Consider the following 23235-nt stretch of genomic DNA (forward strand, 5'->3'; position numbering starts at 1 on the left):
TATATTAAGCAGTTCTTTATAAAATAAACATAATTTAGATTAAATGAAGAAATTTAGACATCAAGAAAAGTGCGTGTTTAACCATAGTGACTGCAGTAGAAAAGAAATAGTTTGTATTTCTAGTAATGTTTCCATGATGGTAATAACTGAAAGAGATGGCTGCCTGGGTGAGAGTAGTCTTTGATTATATTTCCGGGACGTTTCCTTATACAGGACCTCATTGTTGTCCAGTTTCAGACTTGCAGTGTTTTCTGCTGTCCAAGCTGCAACTTCTATGTGGAGTGAACAGACGCATTGCTTAGGAATAGCCTTCACACTTTACATGCGGTCAGCACCAACTCTGGGCACTTTTAAATTCCAGTCTGAAAACCTCTATCTTTTTGACTCAACTTTTTAAACCTTGCTTGACAGTACTGTTTTTTAATTTATTTAAATATTTTGTGTATTTCACTGTGTCTTTATATATAGGTATGTTTATGGAAATAGTTCAGCACTTTGGTCAACTTCTGTTGTTTTAAATGTGTTGTATAAATAAAGTTGACTTGACTAGACAAACCAGTCTGTTTTGGAGAAAGCGAGGATTCTTTAAGTACCGTATGTACTCATGTATAAGTTGGGTCTTGAAACCCAAAAAATTGATCATAAAATTAGACCCCAACTTATATGCAACACTTTTTTTTTTTAACATCTTGCCTCCTCCAATCTCACATCAGTTTCCCAGACACATTGCATTTTGTTGTAGCAGAGCAGTTACCAATTTCTTTCGCTGCTTCAACAACGTTTAAATTAAACCCAGCTACATATTTTCTTCTGATCGAACGCGCCATCGCAGATAAGGGATGCTCTTACGATAAAGGTGTATGAGGGTGTGAGATACAAAAAAACACAAATCAGTGCAAACTCTGGAATAGTTTGGGTATTACCATGTTGATCACGTAGGCACAATAGAGAGATGAGGTTAGGAGCACACGCTGATACAGTGCATTGCCGCATCCACATAGAAAAAAAAAAAGGCTGTGTGCTCCGTGGTTCCTCTCTCAGGTGGGCGTTAGCATATCATAATCTCTTGGACCAATAGCGTGAGTTTTCTGCAATCGACTTATATGGCCGACATTATAAAATACCAGAAATTATACTGTAAAATCAAGTCCCGACTTATCCACAGGAGAACTTATGTGCGACTACATATAGTAACAGCTTTATAAAACAGGATGAGCCCTGATTAGGACAGGTTAAACTTTTTAGATTGACAGAGATAAAATGCTCTGCTTATCTTTTTTTTGATAAGAGCAGTTGTTTTTATCCCAGTTTAGACTGTGAGCAATAGTTGTGCCAGGAAATCTATATGATTCCACCCTGTTCATAGTGACAAAGAAACAATAAACGGGGGGAAAAATGGAAGAAACAAATAACACAATTTATGTAAGCTTACATGTAGAAATCTACGGTTTATGTAGATTTTACCTGACAATAAGAATGAGGATTAAAATCTAAATAGCTATCAGTTTTATAGTGTGTGCATGTTATACTATGTATGTTTTGGACGTGTTATTGAAAATTCATGAGTGACTCGTCTGTTGTGGTGGGCACTGTGTAGCGGCATTGTAGATCATTGAATACTTCACCTTTCAAACAAAGCAAGTTCACTAAAACCTCTTGGATCAATCATAAATTCATCCCACTGTGTGTGCTGCATGGTGACATTACAGTCTATTGTGTAAATGACATTTAAAAACCTATCAATAAAAACATGTCAGTTAAGTTATGCCATACGTGTTCATAAAAACAGCATTCAAGGAAAGTTGATATGTGATAATTACTACCTACTGCAGACATAGCAATTTGATATTGCTGAGCCCTGCATTATTTTAATGTCTTCCTACAACCTGGATAGTAATAAGGTGTTTATTTTTTTAAATGGTGTAAAAGAAAAATCCGTCTTCCTATCCTTCCATTTACTGACCATTTCAGCATTTGCTTGGGGCCTCACCAATTCTTGGCCCTTTAAAATTAAGGCATGTACTAACTCTGGATAAGGTTCAAGTCTATTGTGTTTAGTAAACTGCAACGTTGGGTAGTTTTTACGAGAAGACAAGGTGATGCTACCAAATTCTGCTTTATGTTGTGGTGGAAACTCGGGCGTCAGCAAGCCCAAACCTCTAAACACAAACGCACAGAGAGTCCCGGGTTCCTTTCTTTATACCACAAATACAGAAATAATCTATTCTTGCCTTTGGCTTTGAGAGATTGCTATGCGTGAACTACTATTTCTACTATTGTATTGTATTTCTAAGGTGGTAATGATAGATTGGCCATTTAGTGCTATGAAGACGATTACTTGTGTTCTGTTTTGTGTGTTGTATTTGTTGACACCCATTGCATGGTGGTCTCTCTCTGAAATGCTTTTACACAGATGTTTGTTTCTGGGATAAAACCTTGCATTGTTCCAGTGTGGTACTGGGGTATTACCCGCTACATTCGGGTCCCAATCCAGGCAGTTTGTTGTGTGCTTGGTGTGGCAACATGCTGTCCGTGTATACTCCCAACCTCCTCCTCCTCCTCCTTCTTCTTCTTAGAGAGTCAGGGATACAGTGCTGTCAAAAAAAAACAGGGCCCATTAAAGCCCATTGAGGTATTCCTTGTGTGATTCTGGGCCATACAAGAAATTGTTGTTGTTTCTTAAGATGCTTTCGTCACTGGCCATTTAGTTATATGTGTGTTGCTATATGATATTTAGATTCTTGAAATGAAAAATGTGAAAATGAACATGACAATAGCAATACCTAATGTACAAATTTACTGCGATTGATGGAGTGTCTGATGAAGAAAGGCAACAAGAAAAACAAAGAAAGTGGGTTGTAAGGCATTACCGCTGAGGTTTGTAAATGTACAATATGATTGAAACAGACAGATTTACCATTAAGGTGTTTCACTGTGCTAATATGTGTGTGTTTGCGTATATGTATGCGTGTGTATATGTGTGCATATATACATACACATACACATACACACACACACACACACACACACACACACAGAGTATACTAACCCGTTTTACTGTATACGGTAATTTTTTGTAATGTACATATTCGAAAGGAGAGACATTAGATTACAAACTTTATTAATCTCAAGGGGAAGTTCAGAAATAATAAATAATAAATGCAGTTAAAAGGGATCTAGTTAAGTTTATAATAAAATGGAGTTAAAACATGACTGAACTTTAATAGACCGATCAGTGCAGGACATGGGCCTTAAATCATTAGACAATAGAGGAGATGATGCGGCAGATTGCAGTGCAAACTTGCAGTAGCCGCAATAGGCCTGTGACATCTGAAAGTGCTCATTCTCACTTTGCCTTTTATCCGTTTTCTTTTAAGGAGGTTTACTTAGCATGGAGTTGCTTTGTGTGTTATGTTACAAATTTTTAAACTTTCCTCTGGTCACTCTGTCTTGAATTGATCCTCTTACAAATTTCATCAAGCGTTTCATAATAATTCTCTGCCAGGCTATGTGGAGGAGAAACTTTGTCGACATTTTGGAAACTTGTGTGTTTTTAGAATATTTTTTTGAATTCTTTGAAAGCCTGTATTTCAATATTGGAGATCAGTTATTATGTAATGTTTATTATACATTTGGCAAAGCATGCATATGAGGACAGCATAAGAAGACGAATGTGATTGTTTTGTTCATTTTGTTGGCTGCACTCATATGATAATTTATTCATGTTTTGTCATGTCACTTGACCCTATAGTTCAAAGTTAATTGTGACATTCCACTTAACATTTTCATCAATATACTGCAGTATAACTATATTAATCAAGCTCCTGTTTAGAAAACTTTTTATTAGCTTTAATAGTGAAATATAAATATCACTTTGTATTGTTGGTCTGTTAACAGTCTGATTTAAATCGGGAAATCAGACCTTTAGAGTAGTGTCCTAGCTTTGATGCAATGTTAACAAAAAAGAAAAACAAAAGGCAGAGAAGACAAAGAGCTCATCCTTAAAGTCAACATAATGGCATTAGGCAGATGCGGATGGTTGCTTCTATTCGTGCTCTCTTAGATTCTGACTCTCACTGCAGGTGATAATACAATTTTCAAACAATAAGACTGTACAGGAAGGTAGGAGGCCGTTTAGTCAGGCGTTTAGATTTCCCCAGATGACAATCACTCTTCTTTCCATGTTTCGGCTGTTGTGCTCTTAATACACGGACAATGGAGGTTTGGCATGACAACAATTAACTATAAAGTTGGGTCACAAGGGTGTGAGGCCAAGGAACTGCAGGTGATTTTTGCATATCTATTTCAACAGGCTGCAGGGAATCTATTGATAGGATTATTGATTGTTTCCCCTTGGAAAAAAAGTTGTTGGTTAAACTTTCTTAGACATTGATTCAAGTACTAGATTTAAAATTTGACTGCAACCCATCTGGTAATCTGAGGGAGATCCTTGTTTGGCATATTACATGGAGACAAAAGTGACTGTGCTCCCATTGTAGAGAGATGTGATGTGGTATAGAGTTTACTCAGTTCAGTTTATTTAATACATTTTTCAGTTACTTTGTAAGTTATTTTACAAATGTTCTTATGTAAAATTATTAAACATCTTATCTAATTCTAGAGAAAAAGTGGAAAAGTTTGTTTTTTTAAGTGCTCATCAGTTTCATATTTTGCTACGAAATATAACGTTGCCGATTCAGTCCCTACCACCCTGAAAAGTTTACTGACAGACAACCCAATTTTTTTTCCCCTTAATTTCCATTTGTTGTGGCCATTTAAAATTACCACGGATAACACTGAAGGTCTATTTTAAATGTTTTAAATATCTCCCAGAAAAATGTTGCTGGTCTAGTGGTGCATTTGTGAAGAAGGTAAATATCCACATCACATCAGATTTGAAAGAGGTCTGTGTTAAATAAAGCTGGAAGGCATGCATTATTTCATCATAATTTTAAAATGGAAAGATTTTTGTTGTTGTTGTTTCCTGGTACCAGAAATTCCTCCAGTAATTGGCTTTGAACTATTTTGTGTTATTTTAAATTGTTTTAGTATATGGGCTTTATATTGTGTTGTTTCTTAATGTTTAGCCTATATGAAAAGCTTAATATAGAAGCAGTCCTTCACTTTTAGAGGTTTTTCTTTAATCGCTTTTTGTGGAGTTAAGTTGTTTTTTTTTTTTTTTTTTTTTTTTTTTTTTTTTGAAGAAAGCCTCTGCTTACAAAATCCATTCATATAAGAACACCAAAAAAAAAAATATATACACAGTGGAACCTCGGGTCATGACTGTAATTCGTTCCAAAACTTTGGCCGTGACCCGAAGTAATTTCCCCCATAGGATTGTATGTAAATACAATTAATCCATTCCAGACCGTACAAGCTGAATGTAAATATATTTTATTAAAGATTTATAAGCACAAAAATAGTTAATGATATCATAGAATGCACAGCGTAATAGTAAACTAAATGTAAAAACATTGAATAACACTGAGAAAACCTTGAACAGAGAAAAGTAACATTGCAAGAATTCACGCTACAGCCTTACAGACCGCTTGCTGTAAACACTTTTTTTTTAATGAGTTTTAAGCACAGGGAACATACATGAACATTTGAAAAATCTGTAATTTAATAAACAACCAAGAAAAGTAACATTGCAACAATGCACGCTACGAACCGATCGCCGTAAACAGAAGTGAAGTGGAGATTAAAATCCAATAGAAAAAAGTCTTCATTAAATACGAGGTTAAAACAATGCTCAAATCAGTCTCTTTAAAAACAAGCCTGGTGCATTCTTTAACTGCCTTATCGGCCAGCCCGCTCTCTCTCTCTCTCTCTCACTCTCACTCTCTCTCTCTCTCTCTCTCTCTCTGCACTGGGAATACACGGGGAGAGACTGAACACGTGTGGAAATCATTGGCGCTTATCAACCGGAAGGGAAACTGGCTTGTTCGTCACCCGAATGTGTGGTCGTTAACAGATGCAAAAGTTTGGCAAACTTTTTAGTTGTTCGTGACCCGAGGTTCCACTGTGTGTGTGTGTGTATATATAATATATATATATATATATATATATATATAAAATCACAAAATAAGGGAAGTGATTATTAGACTTTCCTAATTATGGCTAAAGTGATGTGCTTATCTGCTAGGAATAAAGAAATTAGAAACAATCACTAACCCCAAACCCCCAACAGGAAAACCTTCCAGATCAAAACACTCAGAGAATTGTCTGTAGATATTTTTGCATCATATGAACAAGTTACGCATCAAATGTATCTTCCCAGCAACCCAATTTTAACACCAATTTCAAGTCAGAAATTTTGCTATAAGAAACCTAGCCAATTTTTCACATTTCCCACCCATTTCAATTCCAGAAGAAATGCTGATCAGTCTTGAAGACTTGGTCAGCATCTCCAAAATGTAATTCTTCTTCATCTCCAGTCCTTGAAACCAAAAGTTTCATATGCCGTTCCAATGGCGAGCACAGGCTCTGGCTGTGGTGATGTTCTCCATGGTGGAAGATTTGTCTAGGAATCAGCAGATTAGGAGGTGTTCCATGGTCTGTCGTTCCCTGCAGTTGCACAGGTCGCTGTCATCAGAGTATCCCCACTTGGTGATATTAACTTTGGATCTGACAGTCCTGGTGTGCAGATGGTTGAGACTCTTCCATGTTGGCCAGTCTAGGTCATCGCCATTTGAGATTTGGGAGCAGTCATCACATGCCAAAAAACTCGACCCTGTGCTCAATGAGAACTGTCGCTACATCACAGGATGCCTAAAACTGACACCTGTCAACACCCTGTACATCTTGGCTGGCATTGCTCCCACAGACAAACTAAGAAATGTAGCGAGTAAACAGGAAAAACTAGAGGACCTCAGACATCTACTGTATAGCCATATCAGTGTCACCAAATGCCTCAAATCTTGTAAAAACTTAAAAAAAACAAAACAAAAAAAAATATATATATATATATATATATATATATATATATATTTATATATATATATATATAAAAACATCTCAAAGTCTCTTTCTTAGGGCATGAAGAAGAAACAATCTTTCACTTAATATTGTAGGAAAGGAGTGTAAGGCAGCCATGCATAGAATACACTCTAGTTCTGTATGCACAAAGCATTTAATTGTGTAACTTAAAATCTTTCATTGATTGCATTCATTTCTTTTAAAATTGTCCAAAATGTATTCAGGGCAAGATCCAACCTGTGTATGTTGCAGTCTCACTGGGCCACATGTTTCAGGAGTGTACCAAATTAACAAAAAAATCTTTGAATGCCTCTCAGACAGCCTGTGGTATTGTGGGTCCACAGCTCTCTTAGCAAAAGCCACTTTTAATCCGCGGCGTAGCGAGGGGGCATGGTAGTGTGGCTGAAGCAGTTCCCGGGTGGATTCGTGCTGCGGACGTTTCTCACCAAAGTGCACAGGTGAGGGATGGTCCACACCGTAATTGTTCCTGGGAACTGTTGATTGCCACAGCTGCCATGTCCATTATAAAGAGAAACTTAAGATGGTTAAAGGGAAGAACAAGAACAAGAAAAAGAAAAGAGAAGAGAATGGAGGTTGTGGAGGAAAAGCAGGAAGCAGTGAGGAGAGAGAGAAAGTCGGTGCGGGAGAACAGGCGAGCGAGAGCAGGCTCATGGCAGCTGAGCAGGCAGCCTGGGTGTTTGGCCGACACCTGGGGGAGTAGTAGATGTGGTCGCTACTGCAGAGATTACATTGAAGGATGGCAGTGACTGGAAGGCGGGTGACTCTCTGCGGAAGGCAGTGGGAGTTGGGACTTGGGACGTGGTGTCCCCAGCGTGAGAACCTTGGTCGTTGGGGAATCCCAAGTCACTGTCAGGAGAAGCTGACCGGAGCCAAGGATCGGTAAGGCGACTGACAGTAGTAGCAGGTACTGAGAAGGTCAGCTGCAGTGAGAGAGCGTCTTGCCTTGCTGCAGGGCCCAAATGGGAGAAGCAGGTGTGACGATAGTCTAAAAGAAGCACTGGGCTTGTCATTGTTTTAAAGGACTGCTTCCAGCAACATTTTAACCTCGTTTTTAAAGGATTGTTTTTCTGTTGTTTTTAAACCTCCACATTTCTTTTACGGATTTATTTATTTATTGGCACTTTGAATCACTGCACTATTTGAACACTCTTTTGTTTGATTGTTTTTAAATAAAAGCACCTTTGCACATTTGTACCATCCCTTTGCTGTGTTGTTGCTTCACTGTCTAGCTCATCGGTAACATTACTGACGGTGTTGGGTTCAAGGGCTCCCGGACAGAAGATGGGAGCATGGAGTCGAACACGCATCGTCGCACAGCCTTGGTGTGACAATCACTCCTAACCCATTAACAACTGTGTTTGGTGGACTAGAAGATGGGCTTAAAGTGGTGAAGGAACATTTGATTGCAATTGCCTATACCACACTACTAGCACATAGACTTATCTTGTTCTGGAAGAATCCCAGCCCACCTGTTTATAACAAGAACAACAACAACATTTATTTCTATAGCACATTTTCATACAAATGATGGAGCTCAAAGTGCTGTACAAGATGAAGAAAGAAAAATATAAAAATAAGATTAGGCAATACTATGTAATAAAGAATTAAATAAGGTCCAATGGCTAGGAGGACATAAATATAAGATAAGGCAATACTATGTAATAAAGAATTAAATAAGGTCCAATGGCTAGGAGGACAGAAAAAACTAAAGAAAAAAAAAAAAAAAAAAACATCCAGGGGATGGAGAAAAAAAAAAAACAAAATCTGCAAGGGTTCCGAGGCCACAAGACCACCCGGCCCCCACAGGGCATTCTGCCTAACATAAATAAAGCATGACCTTCATGGTCCACTGCACACAATTTCACCAATGCTGCACAGTATTTACTGTAATCGGCTTGGGCTCGTGTCAGATCACAATCATACTTCATGTGATCTGCTCCAGGGTAGGCTTGGTACTGCACTGATAACACCCTTTCTGAAACGGTCTTGGTCTAGTTGTTTTGGATTGCACACAAGTGTAACTGGCATGTTTACATCTACCTAAACAAACTGGACTTTCAGGGAAATTGCACCAGAGTTCAAATAAATTAGGGGTGAAGACACCTTTAGACTCAACTGCTCATTACCACTGCTTTCTGCTTTTTCTTCCCCCAGGTCCAATTTCAACCGTGCTTATAAATCACTGGGTAACTGATGTTCTATACTATTTGAAATGGGAAAGAATCAAAGTCTCACTTAGAGGCTCTGTTTGACTTTAAAAAAAAAAGTTTTAAAGTGAACTTTATTGTTATCTCAACCATATGCAAGTATACATATTGACAAATTTGCGAATAATAAATTAAAAATAGAATTAAAATTTAAATTTAAAATTAAAACACAAGACATTGTGCAAAGACAAGACAAAGAAGTAGCAGCAATATTGACGTGTAGTTAATAGCAATATGAACATTGATGCAATATATGGTATTTGCAATCTAGATACATATAGATAGATAGATAGATAGATACTTTATTAATCCCGATGGGAAATTCACATTCTTCAGCAGCAGCATACTGATACAATAAATAATATTAAATTAAAGAATGATAATAATACAGGTGAAAAAAAAAAAAACAGACAATAACTATGTATAATGTTAAATATTAACGTTTACCCCCCCTGGTGGAATTAAAGAGTCGCATAGTTTGGGGGAGGAACGATCTCCTCAATCTGTCTGTGGAGCAGGACAGTGACAGCAGTCTCACTGAAGCTGCTCTTCTGTCTGGAGATGACATTATTTAGTGGATGCAGTAGGTTCTCCATAATTGATAGGAGCCTGCTGAGCGCCCTTCGCTCTGCCACAGATGTTAAACTGTCCAGCTCCATGCCAACAATAGAGCCTGCCTTCCTCACCAGTTTGTCCAGGCGTGAGGCGTCTTTCCTCTTAATGCTGCCTCCCCAGCACACCACTGCGTAGAAGAGGGCGCTCGCCACAACTGTTTGATAGAACATCTGCAGCATCTTATTGCAGATGTTGAAGGAAGCCAGCCTTCTAAGGAAGTATAACCGGCTTTGTCCTTTCTTGCACAGCGCATCAGTATTGGCAGTCCAGTCTAATTTATCATCCAGCTGCACTCCCAGATATTTATAGGTCTGCACCATCTGCACACAGTCACCTTTGATGATCACTGGGTCTATGAGGGGTCTGGGCCTCCTAAAATCCACCACCAGCTCCTTGGTTTTGCTGGTGTTCAGGTGTAGGTGGTTTGAGTCGGACCATTTAACAAAGTCATTGATTAGGTCCCTATACTCCTCCTCCAGCCCATTCCTGATACAGCCCACGATAGCAGTGTCATCAGCGAACTTTTGCACATGGCAGGACTCCGAGTTGTATTGGAAGTCCGATGTATATAGGCTGAACAGGACCGGAGAAAGTACAGTCCCCTGCGGCGCTCCTGTGTTGCTGACCACAATGTCAGACGTGCAGTTCCCAAGACGCACATACTAAGGTCTGTCTTTAAGATAGTCCACGATCCATGCCACTAGGTATGAATCTAATCCCATCTCTGTCAGCTTGTCCCTAAGGAGCAGAGGTTGGATTGTGTTGAAGGCGCTAGAGAAGTCTAGAAACATAATTCTTACAGCACCACTGCCTCTGTCCAAGTGAGAGAGGGATCGGTGTAGCATATAGATGATGGCATCTTCCGCTCCCACCTTCTCCTGATATGCAAACTGCAGAGGGTCAAGGGCGTGTTGAACCTGTGGCCTAAGGTGGTGAAGCAGCAGCCTCTCCATGGTCTTCATCACATGTGATGTCAGAGCAACAGGCCGAAAGTCATTCAGCTCACTAGGACGTGATACCTTTGGGACTGGGGTGATACAAGATGTTTTCCAAAGCCTCGGGACTCTCCCCTGTTCCAGGCTCAGGTTGAAGATGCGCTGTAGAGGACCCCCCAGCTCCGATGCAGAGACCTTCAGCAGTCGTGGCGATACTCCATCTGGACCCGCTGCTTTGCTGGCATGAAGTCTCCTCAGCTCTCTGCTCACTTGCGCTGTTGTTATTATGGGTGGGGATGTTTTTCCTATGCTGGTATCAGCAGAAGGATGTGTGGAGGGTGCAGTACTCCGAGGTGAGAGTGAGAGTGGGTTAGGGTGGTCAAACCTGTTAAAAAAGTTGTTCATTTGGTTTGCTCTCTTCACGTCTCTCTCAATGGTGGTACCCCGCTTCGAGCTGCAGCCAGTGATGATCTTCATCCCATCCCACACTTCCTTCATGCTGTTATTCTGCAACTTCTGCTCCAGCTTTCTCCTGTACTGCTCCTTCGCCGCCCTGAGTTGGACTCGGAGTTCCTTCTGCACGCGCTTGAGCTCATGCTGATCACCGTCTTTAAAAGCCCTTTTCTTCTGATTCAAAAGGCCCTTGATGTCACTTGTAATCCATGGCTTGTTGTTAGCATAGCAGCGTACTGTTCTTACTGGAACTACAATGTCCATACAGAAGTTGATGTAGTCAGTAGTGCAGTCAACAACTTCCTCAATGTTCTCATTATGAGATATAATATAATATAATAAATAAATAATAAATAATTTCTGTATTATCTGTATCTATTATTTATTATCAGTGTATGATAATACTTGTTTAAGATGTGTAAACAATGACAAGTAAGAATGTTTCACAGCAGAGGGATAACAAGAGTGTCAAAATCCTTAAAGGTCAGTATGAGATTTTCAGTTCTTTTTCTACCTGCACTCTCATCTTTACAGGACAGTGGCCTGCATGTATAAAAGTTCTGTTTTTAGATGTGGTTTAGGCCGTGTGGAAGATTCCAGGAGGCAGCCTGGTGTTAAGGAGTCGGACAGCTTGGGGGTAAAAACTCTCCTGCAGCCTGGCAATTCTGGCTCTGATGCTGCAGTATCTTCTCTTGGATGGCAGAAGTGGTGGCTCTGAGGCTAGGGATCTGCACTGGCAATCGGAAGGTTGCCAGTTCGAATCCCATAAATGCCAATAGGGACTCTGCTCTGTTGGGCCCTTCAGCAAGGTCCTTAAACTGCAATTGCTGAGCGCTTTGAGTAGTGAGAAAAGCGCTATATAAATGCAAAGAATTATTATTATTATTATGTGAAGGGTGTAAGGGGTCCTGCACAATGCTGCAGGCCTTGCGGACACTGCGTTTGTAAAATATATCCTGTAGTGAAGGGAGAGGCACCCCAATAATGTTCTCTGCTGCTAAATATGGTAAGATTTAAGAAATAAAATTTTAGAATAAGCTTTTATATCAGTGGCAAATAGACATTTTCCCTTCATATATTATTTTTTTTCGTTTCTTTAGCTATTTTTGCCCCCATCACTTTCTCTCGGGTTGGGGTAGAATTCTATTTTGTAGGTTTTATCATTTTTTTTTTCCATTCCTTTTTTCTTTTTTCTAGTTTTACTATGAAGTCATTTATTGTGTAAATTCAACTTGATTATATGCAGAGTAGTCTTCCTTCATGTAGGAAATGAAACGCAATTTTAAAAAGTCTTGCCCACTATTATAGTCATTTGTTGGATTCCAGCAGTTCAGTGCATCGCACTGTTTGACTAGAATGGCAAAAGCGTTGAGTTTACATTAGAAGATCGGTATCCTTACCGCAAGGATAAATGATGATGTACTGAATGCTGCAGTCTGAAATTTACACACTGGCTTTCCGGAAACAAATGAAAACAGAATGTATTATTAATGAGGACAATGGCTTATGCTAGAGCATTTATAATGGATTTGTGCCGTTTGTATCGACTTTACCGGTGTAAGGCAGCAGGCCAAAGTGATGACTTTCTGGTGCATCTGGCAGTTATATATGATGGAGTGAGAATAATGCTGTTGATGCTTTAATGAGAACAGCTGGATGAATGAATTTTAATATTTCTGTCATGATCAGTCCAAGAATTTTATCTGAACAGTACATTTTAACTAAAATATTATTTACCTCGCAAATTGTCCATTCAAAGTTATGAGATTTGCACATTGAATTCTTACTGGCAATACAATTTTTTCTCTAAGGCCTAAAGCTTAATGAGCATAACAGCCAAACCAAAGGAAAAACATTATTCTTCAAGCATTAATCTGTGTCTCCAAAAGCCTATGACTTTCAGAAAGCATTTGATAAGGTGCCACATGAGAGTTTGGACATCAAACTAATGGAGTTCAGGGTGTCGTTTGTCAATGGGTACAAAATTGGCTCAGACAGAAGGTGATGGTGCAAGGAACCTTATCAGAATTGGCTGATATTAAGAGTGCTGTCCAGTAGGGATCAGTGCTGGGGCTGCTGCTGTTTTTAATATTAATAAATGATTTGGATGGGAATATAAATGACAAGGTGGTTAAGTGTGCAGATGATACCAAGCTTGGTGGATTGGCAGATAATCAAGAATCTGCTGAATCATCACAGATGGACTTGGACAGCATACAGTCTTGGGCAGATTTGTGGCAGATAAACTTTAATGTAAGTAAATGTAAAATATTACATGTAAGAAATAAATACAGTATGGAAGGTTAGAATACACAACAGGTGGTCTGAAAATCAAAAGTACACCTTATGAGAAGGATTTAGGAGTCATAGCGGACTCTACGCCATCATCTTCCCAACAGTGTTCAGATACCATTGAGAAGGGTAACAGGATGTCAGGTTATATAGTGCCTTGATGTGTGGAGTACAAGTCACAGAAGGTTCTGCTTAAGCTTTATAACACACTGGTGAGTCCTCATCTGGAGTACATGTACAGTTTTGGTATCCGAGCTACAAAAAGGACACAGCAGCACAAGAAAAGGTCCAGAGATGAGCAACTGGGCTGATTCAGGGCTACAGGGGACTAGTTATATAAGGAAAGATTCAAAGGAGATTAGAAGGAGACATGATAGAAGTGTTTAAAATTCTGAAGGGAGCTAGACCAGTGGATCGAGACGGTGACTTTAAAATGAGTTCAACAAGAACAGGTAGGCACAGTTGGAAACTTAAGGGTAAATTTCACACAAACATTAGAAAGTGTTTTGTTACACAGTAAAGAACATGTACACAAACACCCCCACACACACAACACATACTAGGGTCAATTTAGTAATGTTAATTCATCTAACATGCAGGTCTTTGGACAGTGGGAGGACACCAGAGCACATGGAGGAAATCCACGCAAACAGGGGAAGAACAAGCAAACTTTCTCAGAAGGATGATCCAGGACGTGATCCCAGTTGTCCAAACTGTGAGGCAGCAGCGCTACCACTGCACCACCGTGCTGCCACTAGGAGTAATATGTTCCCACACTTTGCACTTGTACATGTTTTTATGTGGATAATAAGTTAGTGTACAAGTATACACATAAATGTTTAAAGTTTTCACATTTTATTATCCTATAACATTCAATCACAGTGGATATAATTTGGCTTTTTTTGAAAATGATCTATAGGAAAAGACCCTTTTATTAAAGTGAAAGCAGATCTCTGCAAAGTGGTCCAAATTAATGACAAATATAAAACACAAAATAATCAACCACTTAATTGTTCAACCATTTTAATACAACTAAATTATCATTGTGGCAGCCAATTTATTTTAGAAGTCACACGATTCCTGTAGAGCTGCTTGGAGGAGTTGTTGTCTTTTTGGAAAACCGGTCTTTTCCCAAGGTGCATGCTTCTTGCTGATTTTCCTCCAGGATTTCCCTGTGTTTTGCTACATTAATTTTCCCCTCACAAGCCTTCCAGGGCCTGCTGCAGAGAAGCATCCCCTCAACATGTTGCTGTCATCCACACTGCATGATGATTGAAATGGTGTGTTTTTTGATATTGTGCATTGTTCAAACATGGCATTTTATTTGAAGGCCAGAAAGCTCAGTTATGGTGTTATCACACCACTTAAACTTCTTCTAGCTGATTTCAGAGTCTCCCGTGTCTGCTGTGGTAAAAACTGAGTAGCCACCCCCCCCCCCCCCCCCCCTCTTTGCCACTCTCTTAAAAAGCTGCAATGGTTCAGCAGCTGTTGTCTCCACTGCATTTTGTAACTCCTTCAGTGTTCTCATAGGTGTCTTGGTGGCCTCCCTCACTAGTCGTCTTGCTCAAGCACTTAGTTATGGTGGAAGACAGATTTACAGCTGTGTCATACTCTTTCCATTTTGTAATGAATGATTTACATGGACTCCAAGGGATGTTTAGTGACTTGGCATTTTCTTCTCTCCATCCCATTTACTTTTGAATCCCCCTTTCATAGAGTTACTTGTTGTATTTGTGTGCCTTTATTATGTAGGTTAGGCCACTTCACAGACTTCCAAAAGTTGGTCCTTTCACATGCAGTATCTATCTATCTATCTATCTATCTATCTATCTATCTATCTATCTATCTATCTGTCTGTCTGTCTGTCTGTCTGTCTGTCTGTCTGTCTGTCTGTCTGTCTGTCTGTCTGTCTGTCTGTCTGTCTGTCTGTCTGTCTGTGATGTCTGTCTGTCAGTGTCTTTCATATCTGTCTATCTATTATATAGTGCCCTCCCTGTCTGTGTGGGTCATTTACCATATAAAAGAATTCTTATTTTTGTAGAACTGCATGCATTTATTAATACAGGTATATAATGATCGTGTGCATTATTAGTTTAGTTATTCAATCATTTGTGCACAGATATACATACAAAGAATGTAAGAAATTTTACAAATGAGTGTCGTCTGTTCAGTCAGTTCTTTAAGCTTGTTTGGCCTGCTGAAGATATAATAATAATTTTATCTCGTAATAGTATGTTTAATTGCTCTGGAATTTTTTTGCTTTAACTACAAGACTTATTTGTTTCATGTTGCCATGAACTATTTTTCCTGCCCTTTTCATGTACTATTTGTTTTGCACCTGCCCTTGTGCATTGTTTTGTACTGCATGTACTGCATGATGTTGAAATAGTTTAGTACTGTTTCCCCAAAAATAAGATCTTCTCTGAAAATAAGCCCTAGTTAAGATCGTCACCTGAAAAGTAAGGCGCCTAAGGCCAGGTTTGTACTTCACGCGATGTGGTGCGTATGCCCGAAACATCCATTAAATTCCGAGGACACCTTGCCACAATATCTCTGAAAAGGATGTTTAATGATTACATCCATCAATCCAGGGATGCACCCATTCCAGCAGCATCAGCGCAAGGCAGAAACAAAATCCTTGAACGAGGCATCAGCTCATCGCAAGGTGAACATAAGCACACACACACACACACACACACACACACACACACACACACACACTGGTGTCATTGTAGCTTCACCAAATCCCCAAACCTTCATGTCTTTGGATGGAAAACTGAGCCCACTGTGCAAACCCACCAGGAAAAACATGCAAACTCCAGGCAGGGAATACCAGCGACGTAACTCCCTGCGACGTGACTCCCTGCGAGACAGCAGTGCTACCACTCTACCACCGTGTCACCCCCATGTGTGTAATTATTAACAGTATTCATTATTTAAATAAAGTTAACAGTATATCTGTAAATGTAACATACATATTTTTATGTATTATATCATGAAAGTGATATCAAGTATAAATCTAAGAATTGTTAATGTGCAGAGAGCTGGAGTATTATAAATGTAATGTGTTCTGTGTGGCGATCTATTGCTGCTTGATGCTGCTGTCAGGTCAGGAGGAAACCCCAGAAGCGCATAGTGATTAACAACTGGGATGGTTTGAAGATGACGCTTCCGATGGTCTACTTTAATGATAAAGTAAACTACGAAGTTAAAGTGGACATTTCGAGGTTAAAGCCCTGATTTCCACTTTAATCACAAAACAGACATTTTCATTATGTCCTTATTTTTTTTTCTCTGTGGCTCAAATACGCTGCCGTACATTCTGATATGTTGTAGTGAAGGTGCAGAAATAAAAAAAAAAGGGCACAAAAGATGGTGTATGTGAGACTTTTAAAATGTATTGTGTCATTACTTATGTGATGCTTGAATATAAAAGAAACATGAATACATTTGTGTGTCTGCATTTTGCTTCACCTCATCGAAACATTCATTACACATCGATGCGCGGACCACGACCCTGTAGGATCCTAAAAGCGGCTGGAGTAGCAAGAAATTCAGGGTTTGAATATGGAGAGTTATGACAATATTCCAGAAGAAGATGACATGACTGTATTTGGATAAATGTATATTGTTGTACATGAATAAATATAAGATATTCCTTGAAAATAAGCCCTAGTGCATCTTTTGGAGCAAAAATTAATATAAGACCTGGTCTTACTATACGGTATGCAAGTTATCACTGTCATCATTCTGTTTAATTTTTTGATGTTAAACAGTGGTCTATTCCTTGTATATGTAAAAAAAGCTGCCTGTAGTGATAAGCTATTATTAAAGTAGACTAATATATGATTAAGTGTGGAGAAATAAAATGAAAATAAAAATATTTCTTTTTCAGGCTTCTTTGTAGAACACTCCCTTGAAAGTGAACAACTGAATGGAATGGGTAAGTTACACGTTTTCTTTGTAGTAAGTAACAAGTCGAAATCATATCAAAACCCTATTATTGCCTCTGAAGTCTGGCATTGTGTTGAGTAACATGAAACAGTGGCACTCTGATTGATTGCTGTCATTTTTCTTTTGTGTTTTATATATTAAAATTAAGTTTTGACATCAAATGAAATAAATGTTTTCAGCTAAATGTGCTTCCCCCTTTTCAGAGATATACGACAGAAAACCATACTATATTTTCTGCAGGTTTCAGAAAAGTCACCTTTATATTGTCAAACAATTCTATCAAACCGTGTGTACAGACAAAAAAAATAAAGAAATATAGCTTTGATTGCTGTTGGTTTTCTTTTTGTGCTTTTTATGATCGAAGTAATTTTTGATGTCAAGTGTATGGACTGTGTCTTCTCTTTTCAGAGATGTGGTTTTCTGTCATTGATTTTGGTTTTAGATTCTGCACTTTCTAGAAAACTCATCTTTTGTGTTCAAATGTTTCTGAGCTGTGGTGTTTTAAGTATGTAAAATAAATAGGATGTGTAGTAAAACTGAGAAATGGTGGACACTTTTGAAAGGATGGTTTTGGCATTTGTCTGATCTGGCTTATATTGAACGTATGGTAGTGGACTACAGGCACACATTTTGTTTTTACGCTATCATTTCTCTATAGCAATAATATCCAGGTTAAAAATAGTAGATGGTTTTAGTGCTAACACAGCTACAGTGTTATTAAGTTGTTTCATGTTGGAGGATATTAAAGAAATTGTAGAAAAGAAAAAAAAATTGACCCTGGGGCCTGGTCAGACTGTACATATGAAATATGCTTTTAATTAAATTCAATAAATCTTTAGTATTTCCATCTCTATGGGTCATTATTCTGGGAAAGACTGAAAATTCTGAAAGTGCCTGGAGTAAAATCATTGGTCTCAAGATGGATTCTGAGGCCTGTCTGTTGTCTCGCTTTAAGTATATACAGTAAGATTAATTTTAGAAACATGTTGGTAATGAAAATCATTGATAATGTTCATTAGTAACTTGCATATCAGCCTTTCAATTTGTGTGTTGACTCATAAGAGGGCATGATGGGATGAACATGGTTCATAATTTCAGTATTATGTTTTTAAGAGCACATAAGAAGGCAATTTATGTAAGTGTGATACAGTAATATACTTTTGTTGTGATGATCACATAATATCATCTGTGAATATAATTATGAACCTTTGTTATGTTTTGATCTTATAGTGACTTGGTACCTCAGAATTTCACTGTTCCCTATTTTGTTATCTTATAATTATGAGATGATGTTTTGAGATTTTGATATCACCCTTTGTGACAAAGGCCTGAGTTTCTACACAATGGAGAACTAAATTGTAATTGCTTATAGCTATTGTTGTCTTTACTTGGAGAATCCTTATGTGACAAAGAAAAATAGTGGAAATGGAGTGCATTTGGGTATTTCAATCTTTTTTTGCAAAACAAACTGGGCACTAAAAATTTTATTAAAATGTTATATATTTATATGGTAAGGTTTGTTACTTTTTTAATTTTCCAGGTCTGTGGCTGTCTAGGCGTTTGGTTGAATAGTAAGCTAAACAGATTCCCAGGATATTCTGAGCTATTATAGGATCATTTGAATATTTGCATGTGTGTTTTAATTGTTTGTGGTGTTATTTTGTTAAAGGTTATTATAATTTGTGTTGCATATTGTGTATTGCTTGTTTGGTGTCTATATTTATGTCTTTAAGGGAATTTAAATTAGGTTTTAAAATTTTAAGTGATAAAGGTTAGAGGGGAGGTCTATTTAAACCCTACTTTTCCTCCATTTGAAGAGAACTATTATTTTTTACCTTCATTCCAAGAGGAAGTCACTGGGGAACAAAAATTACCTGGGCTTCTTGAATGGCTTGACATTGCAATGTTCGTATAGATTAAAATTGAGTGAGTAAGTAAATATGTACTAAAATAATATATTTTAAAGTCTTTGTTTTGGACTGGTGCCAACTTTGTATTATTGCTCACACAATGTCACTTCCTTTCTCTGTTGTGATCGGTTGACTATTTGATATTTCGTTTTTCTTAAAATGTGATTGGAAAAATGATGCTAAAGATAGAGCTGCAGGCAAGAGGAAAAGAGGAAGGCCTAAGAGGTGGTTTATGGATGTGGTGAGAGGTAATTGGTGTAACAGAGCAAGATGTAGAGGACTTAAAGATATGGAAACCAATGATCCGCTGTGGCAACCCCTAATGGAAGCGCTGAAAGAAGAAGAAGTGATCATAAAATTATGTCTGAGTGTAGAACACAAGCTGGTATCACACTCAGGATTTTGATAATACCTTTGTATAATATTTTTATAACGTGATGATATACCTTTGGGTCTTGATATTACTAATATGCTTTGATCACAATATATCACATAATTTTAGTATTACTATCGGTGCCGGTTGAAGCCCATTTGGAGCCCTAGGGAGGGTTTGTGGACGTCACCCCTTGTTGTCCATAGTGGGTAGAAAATGTTATTAGACTTAAGTGACCTGTGATGTTCGGATCACACACCCCTTTAATAGCACAAATGGCACACCTTTGTGTAAATAGTGCAGGAGCGCATGCCCCATTTTTGTATACAGCATTTGCATTTTTCTTTTCAGAAACGGTGACCAGTTAGTATTATCAGAATATGATGACTGGGTGGTGGGTCCCCTCAGTGGCCAGAGCGTGCGCTCCTTCAAAAAAACAAACATTGTCCCTTTGTGTATATACCGTGGCCATTGTTATTGTACTTCTACATCCCTCTGTCTCTAAGCTTAACTTTCATAAATGGCACCCCTCCGATAACGACTATGTTGCCTAATGGATTGATTGGCTTAGATTACTATTTTGTTATTGTGATTACAATATAAAATCTCATAATTTTGGTTTTGGTATTTTATTCTACTGTGATTACAAGATGACAATTTAGGATATTGATATTAACATTTATTAGGTAAAATTAGGTAAACTTTATTAATACCAAGAGTACATTTAGGAATCAAATATATATTGTAATTGTGAGATGGCACATCTTCTAAAGTCTTTGTTATGTTTATGTTATAATAACACAAATCTTAGGAACAGAAGCCACAAAATTTCAGTGTTAACCATTTTATTATGTAGAGATTACAACATAAGCTTTGTGAGTTTATATATGATGTACTTATTAAACTATTGCACTTATTTTATTTTTTTGGAGATATTTTAGTAGTTTCCTTTATTATTGAGTTTTTTTTCTAAATTTTACTCCTATATTGTATATATTCTCTTGACATTCTCTTGATGGTCTAAGTATGGAGTTTCCTTCTTGGTGGTGGTGGTAGTGATGATGAGCAAGTATTAGGCATTTTCTTGTTTCCTGCTATGAGTGATGGTGCTCTGGATTTTTTATGTTCTGTGTTAGTACAGAAACATTTTGAATTTATCTTTCAAATATATTGGTATAATTTAGGAGCAACACATATATACTGCTCACATTAGGGTTGCACCTGTTGCTGCATAGACAGACATACCTACATACATGCCTACATATATTTATGCATGCATACATACATACTGTATATACATACTGAAATATGTCATTTTCTATATTGTTTGCCATACAATAGCAAAGGTCAGATTTCAGCAGGTCATTTCCAGGTTAGGTTGGGGTGCATGCACTGATGCAGCGTGTTGCCACACAGCATAACAGCCTGGGATACCGTTTGGCAACCCCCCAGTCTCACCCTCTGGAAATAAAAATCTGTCGCAGCCAGGTGTTACATGGGTGACCCCTTAGCCTGGTCCAGCCACTTGGGTTCTCAACAATGATGATCCTGTGGGGAATCGCGCCACATGGTTGTACTGTCATAACTGTCAGTTCCTCACAATGCAGGTAATGTGCCTCATTCTGGACTCTGTGAACAGCCACACGTTCGACACAAAGTCAAACCAGTGGTACCCAAGGATTCTCCAAAGAGACACTGTACCAAAGGAGTCCAGTCTTTGTCTCAGGTCACTGGATAGTGTCCATGTCCCGTAACCATATAGCAAAACTGGAAGCACCAGGATTCTAAAGACATGGACCTTTGTCCTTTTGCATAGATGTTGGGAGTGCCACATACCCCTTTCCAGCAACCTCATGACCCCCCATGCTCTCCCAATCAGTCTACTGACTTCATAGGAAGAGTCAGCAGAGGCATGAATTTCGCTGCCGAGGTAAGTAAAGCTCTTGATGTGGTCGACACTCTCTCCGCAGACAGACATACTGTTGCTGTGCCCAGGCTGTCTGTCTAAAAATCCAATGTATCGGGTCAGCCTTCGTGCCTTACCATTGGTCACATCTTTTTCTGTTGTGTGTTTCTATTGTTAAATGAATAACAAAGTTTCCACTAAAGAATCTTTTAGAATATTCTAGGGGACTGTTTCTGAAATACTAAGAGTTTAGTTGTATTTTCCCTAAATTCTCTGCAGCACTGTGATGCAATGTAAAATTCTGGTGCCTTACAGCTCCCAAGACCTAATTTCAGTTCCAGATTCAAATTCTTTCTCGATGTGTTTGATTTTCTTCTAGAACTTCCATTTTAATCTTACATTTTTAAGATGTCTATGGTTAATACAAAAACACTTAAAATTGCTTTGTGTGTATCATTTATAAACTTTGCAAAGTTCAAAAGAATTTTCTTCTGCATATCAAACTATAATTGTGCTCTGATAAATGAGAATTAGTAAATGTAAAACATTTAGACTTGTGTGTGTGTTTTAATAATTTTCTTGAGTGTTTAAAACACTAGCGTGGAGAGTCGCTCGCGTACTGAAGAGTCTATAGCTGAAGGTGGAAGCTGCCGTCGCTGTACTTTATATATAAAAGCCAGATCGAATGTTATTTACCTTGATTTATTTGCTTACTTCCTACAGCATAAAGTCACAAGTAGACTGCAGAGCTTCCCGTGTACATATACAAAGTACAGCGATGGCAGAATTGCGAAGTGCATTCTTTCTCTGATGTAGAACAGTCGTCATCATCTGAGTTCACCTCTGTTATAGTGCGTCTTTATGTGAAAACCGCAGTGTCAGTTCAGGGGTTAGGGATCGTGAACGCGACTGAGAGAATAAAACTGAGTAAAAAAAAAAAGACAAAGCTAACCTTTACAAGTATCATAAATTTACACCGACTGTTACAGACTCAAATCAAATGTATGTTTTTATTCTAAAATAGTAAGAATAAGAGCAGCTCACTTCTCAAAACGGACTCGTCCAGGATCGAACCCGTGAAGTTTTGATTACCAGTCAACAGTTGATACCGTTGCACCACCGAAGGGGTCGTATCAAAGGGGTGTGAATGTCACACCCTAACGCGGGTTCTTTTCCTGCAGTTATATTTTTGAATAAAAGCACACTTGTTCTGTTATATTTTTACCTTTTGTGAAAGTGTTTATTTGATATTTGGACTTCAGGCCTCACACATTATACACTTCATGTCTACATTTTGTCATTTATTACTAAAACATGAAAAACGTTTATGTTTTAATGATGTGTTTACATAGATTGCTGTAGACACGGAACACACATGAAATGCATGTGTTCCAAATAACGATATAGTATTTATAAAAGGTGTCATTTTGCTTGACTTCTCACTCTATACAACTCTAAGCAACTGACACACAGGTAAACAGACTTGAGCTGAGAAAACTGTGTGGCAGTGGAAGGATGTGATAGTAGGCTGCTTGCTGCTTATTGACACATTTACAGGACAAAAGAAGCTGGCGGAAAGGTGCGAAGGGAT

The 23235-nt window shown here is 38.3% G+C and overlaps 2 protein-coding genes across 2 annotated transcripts in view; one reads left to right on the plus strand and one right to left on the minus strand.

Annotated features, from left to right (window-relative positions):
• The window catches only part of LOC127529166 (uncharacterized), a 163424-nt gene extending 152437 nt beyond the window's left edge, over positions 1–10987 (minus strand). Inside the window, exon 1 of the mRNA XM_051931986.1 lies at positions 10841–10987. The gene's annotated coding sequence lies outside the window, so the exon portion shown is untranslated. The remainder of the gene's footprint in view (positions 1–10840) is intronic.
• LOC114657367 (nuclear receptor subfamily 6 group A member 1) overlaps positions 1–23235 on the plus strand; it is a 550707-nt gene that overhangs the window by 98954 nt on the left and 428518 nt on the right. The window contains exon 3 of the mRNA XM_028809146.2: positions 17397–17444. Coding sequence (XP_028664979.2) covers positions 17397–17444 — 48 coding nt within the window. The remainder of the gene's footprint in view (positions 1–17396; positions 17445–23235) is intronic.

The sequence above is a fragment of the Erpetoichthys calabaricus genome, chromosome 9 (assembly GCF_900747795.2).
Source record: "Erpetoichthys calabaricus chromosome 9, fErpCal1.3, whole genome shotgun sequence".
Taxonomy (NCBI): domain Eukaryota; kingdom Metazoa; phylum Chordata; class Cladistia; order Polypteriformes; family Polypteridae; genus Erpetoichthys; species Erpetoichthys calabaricus.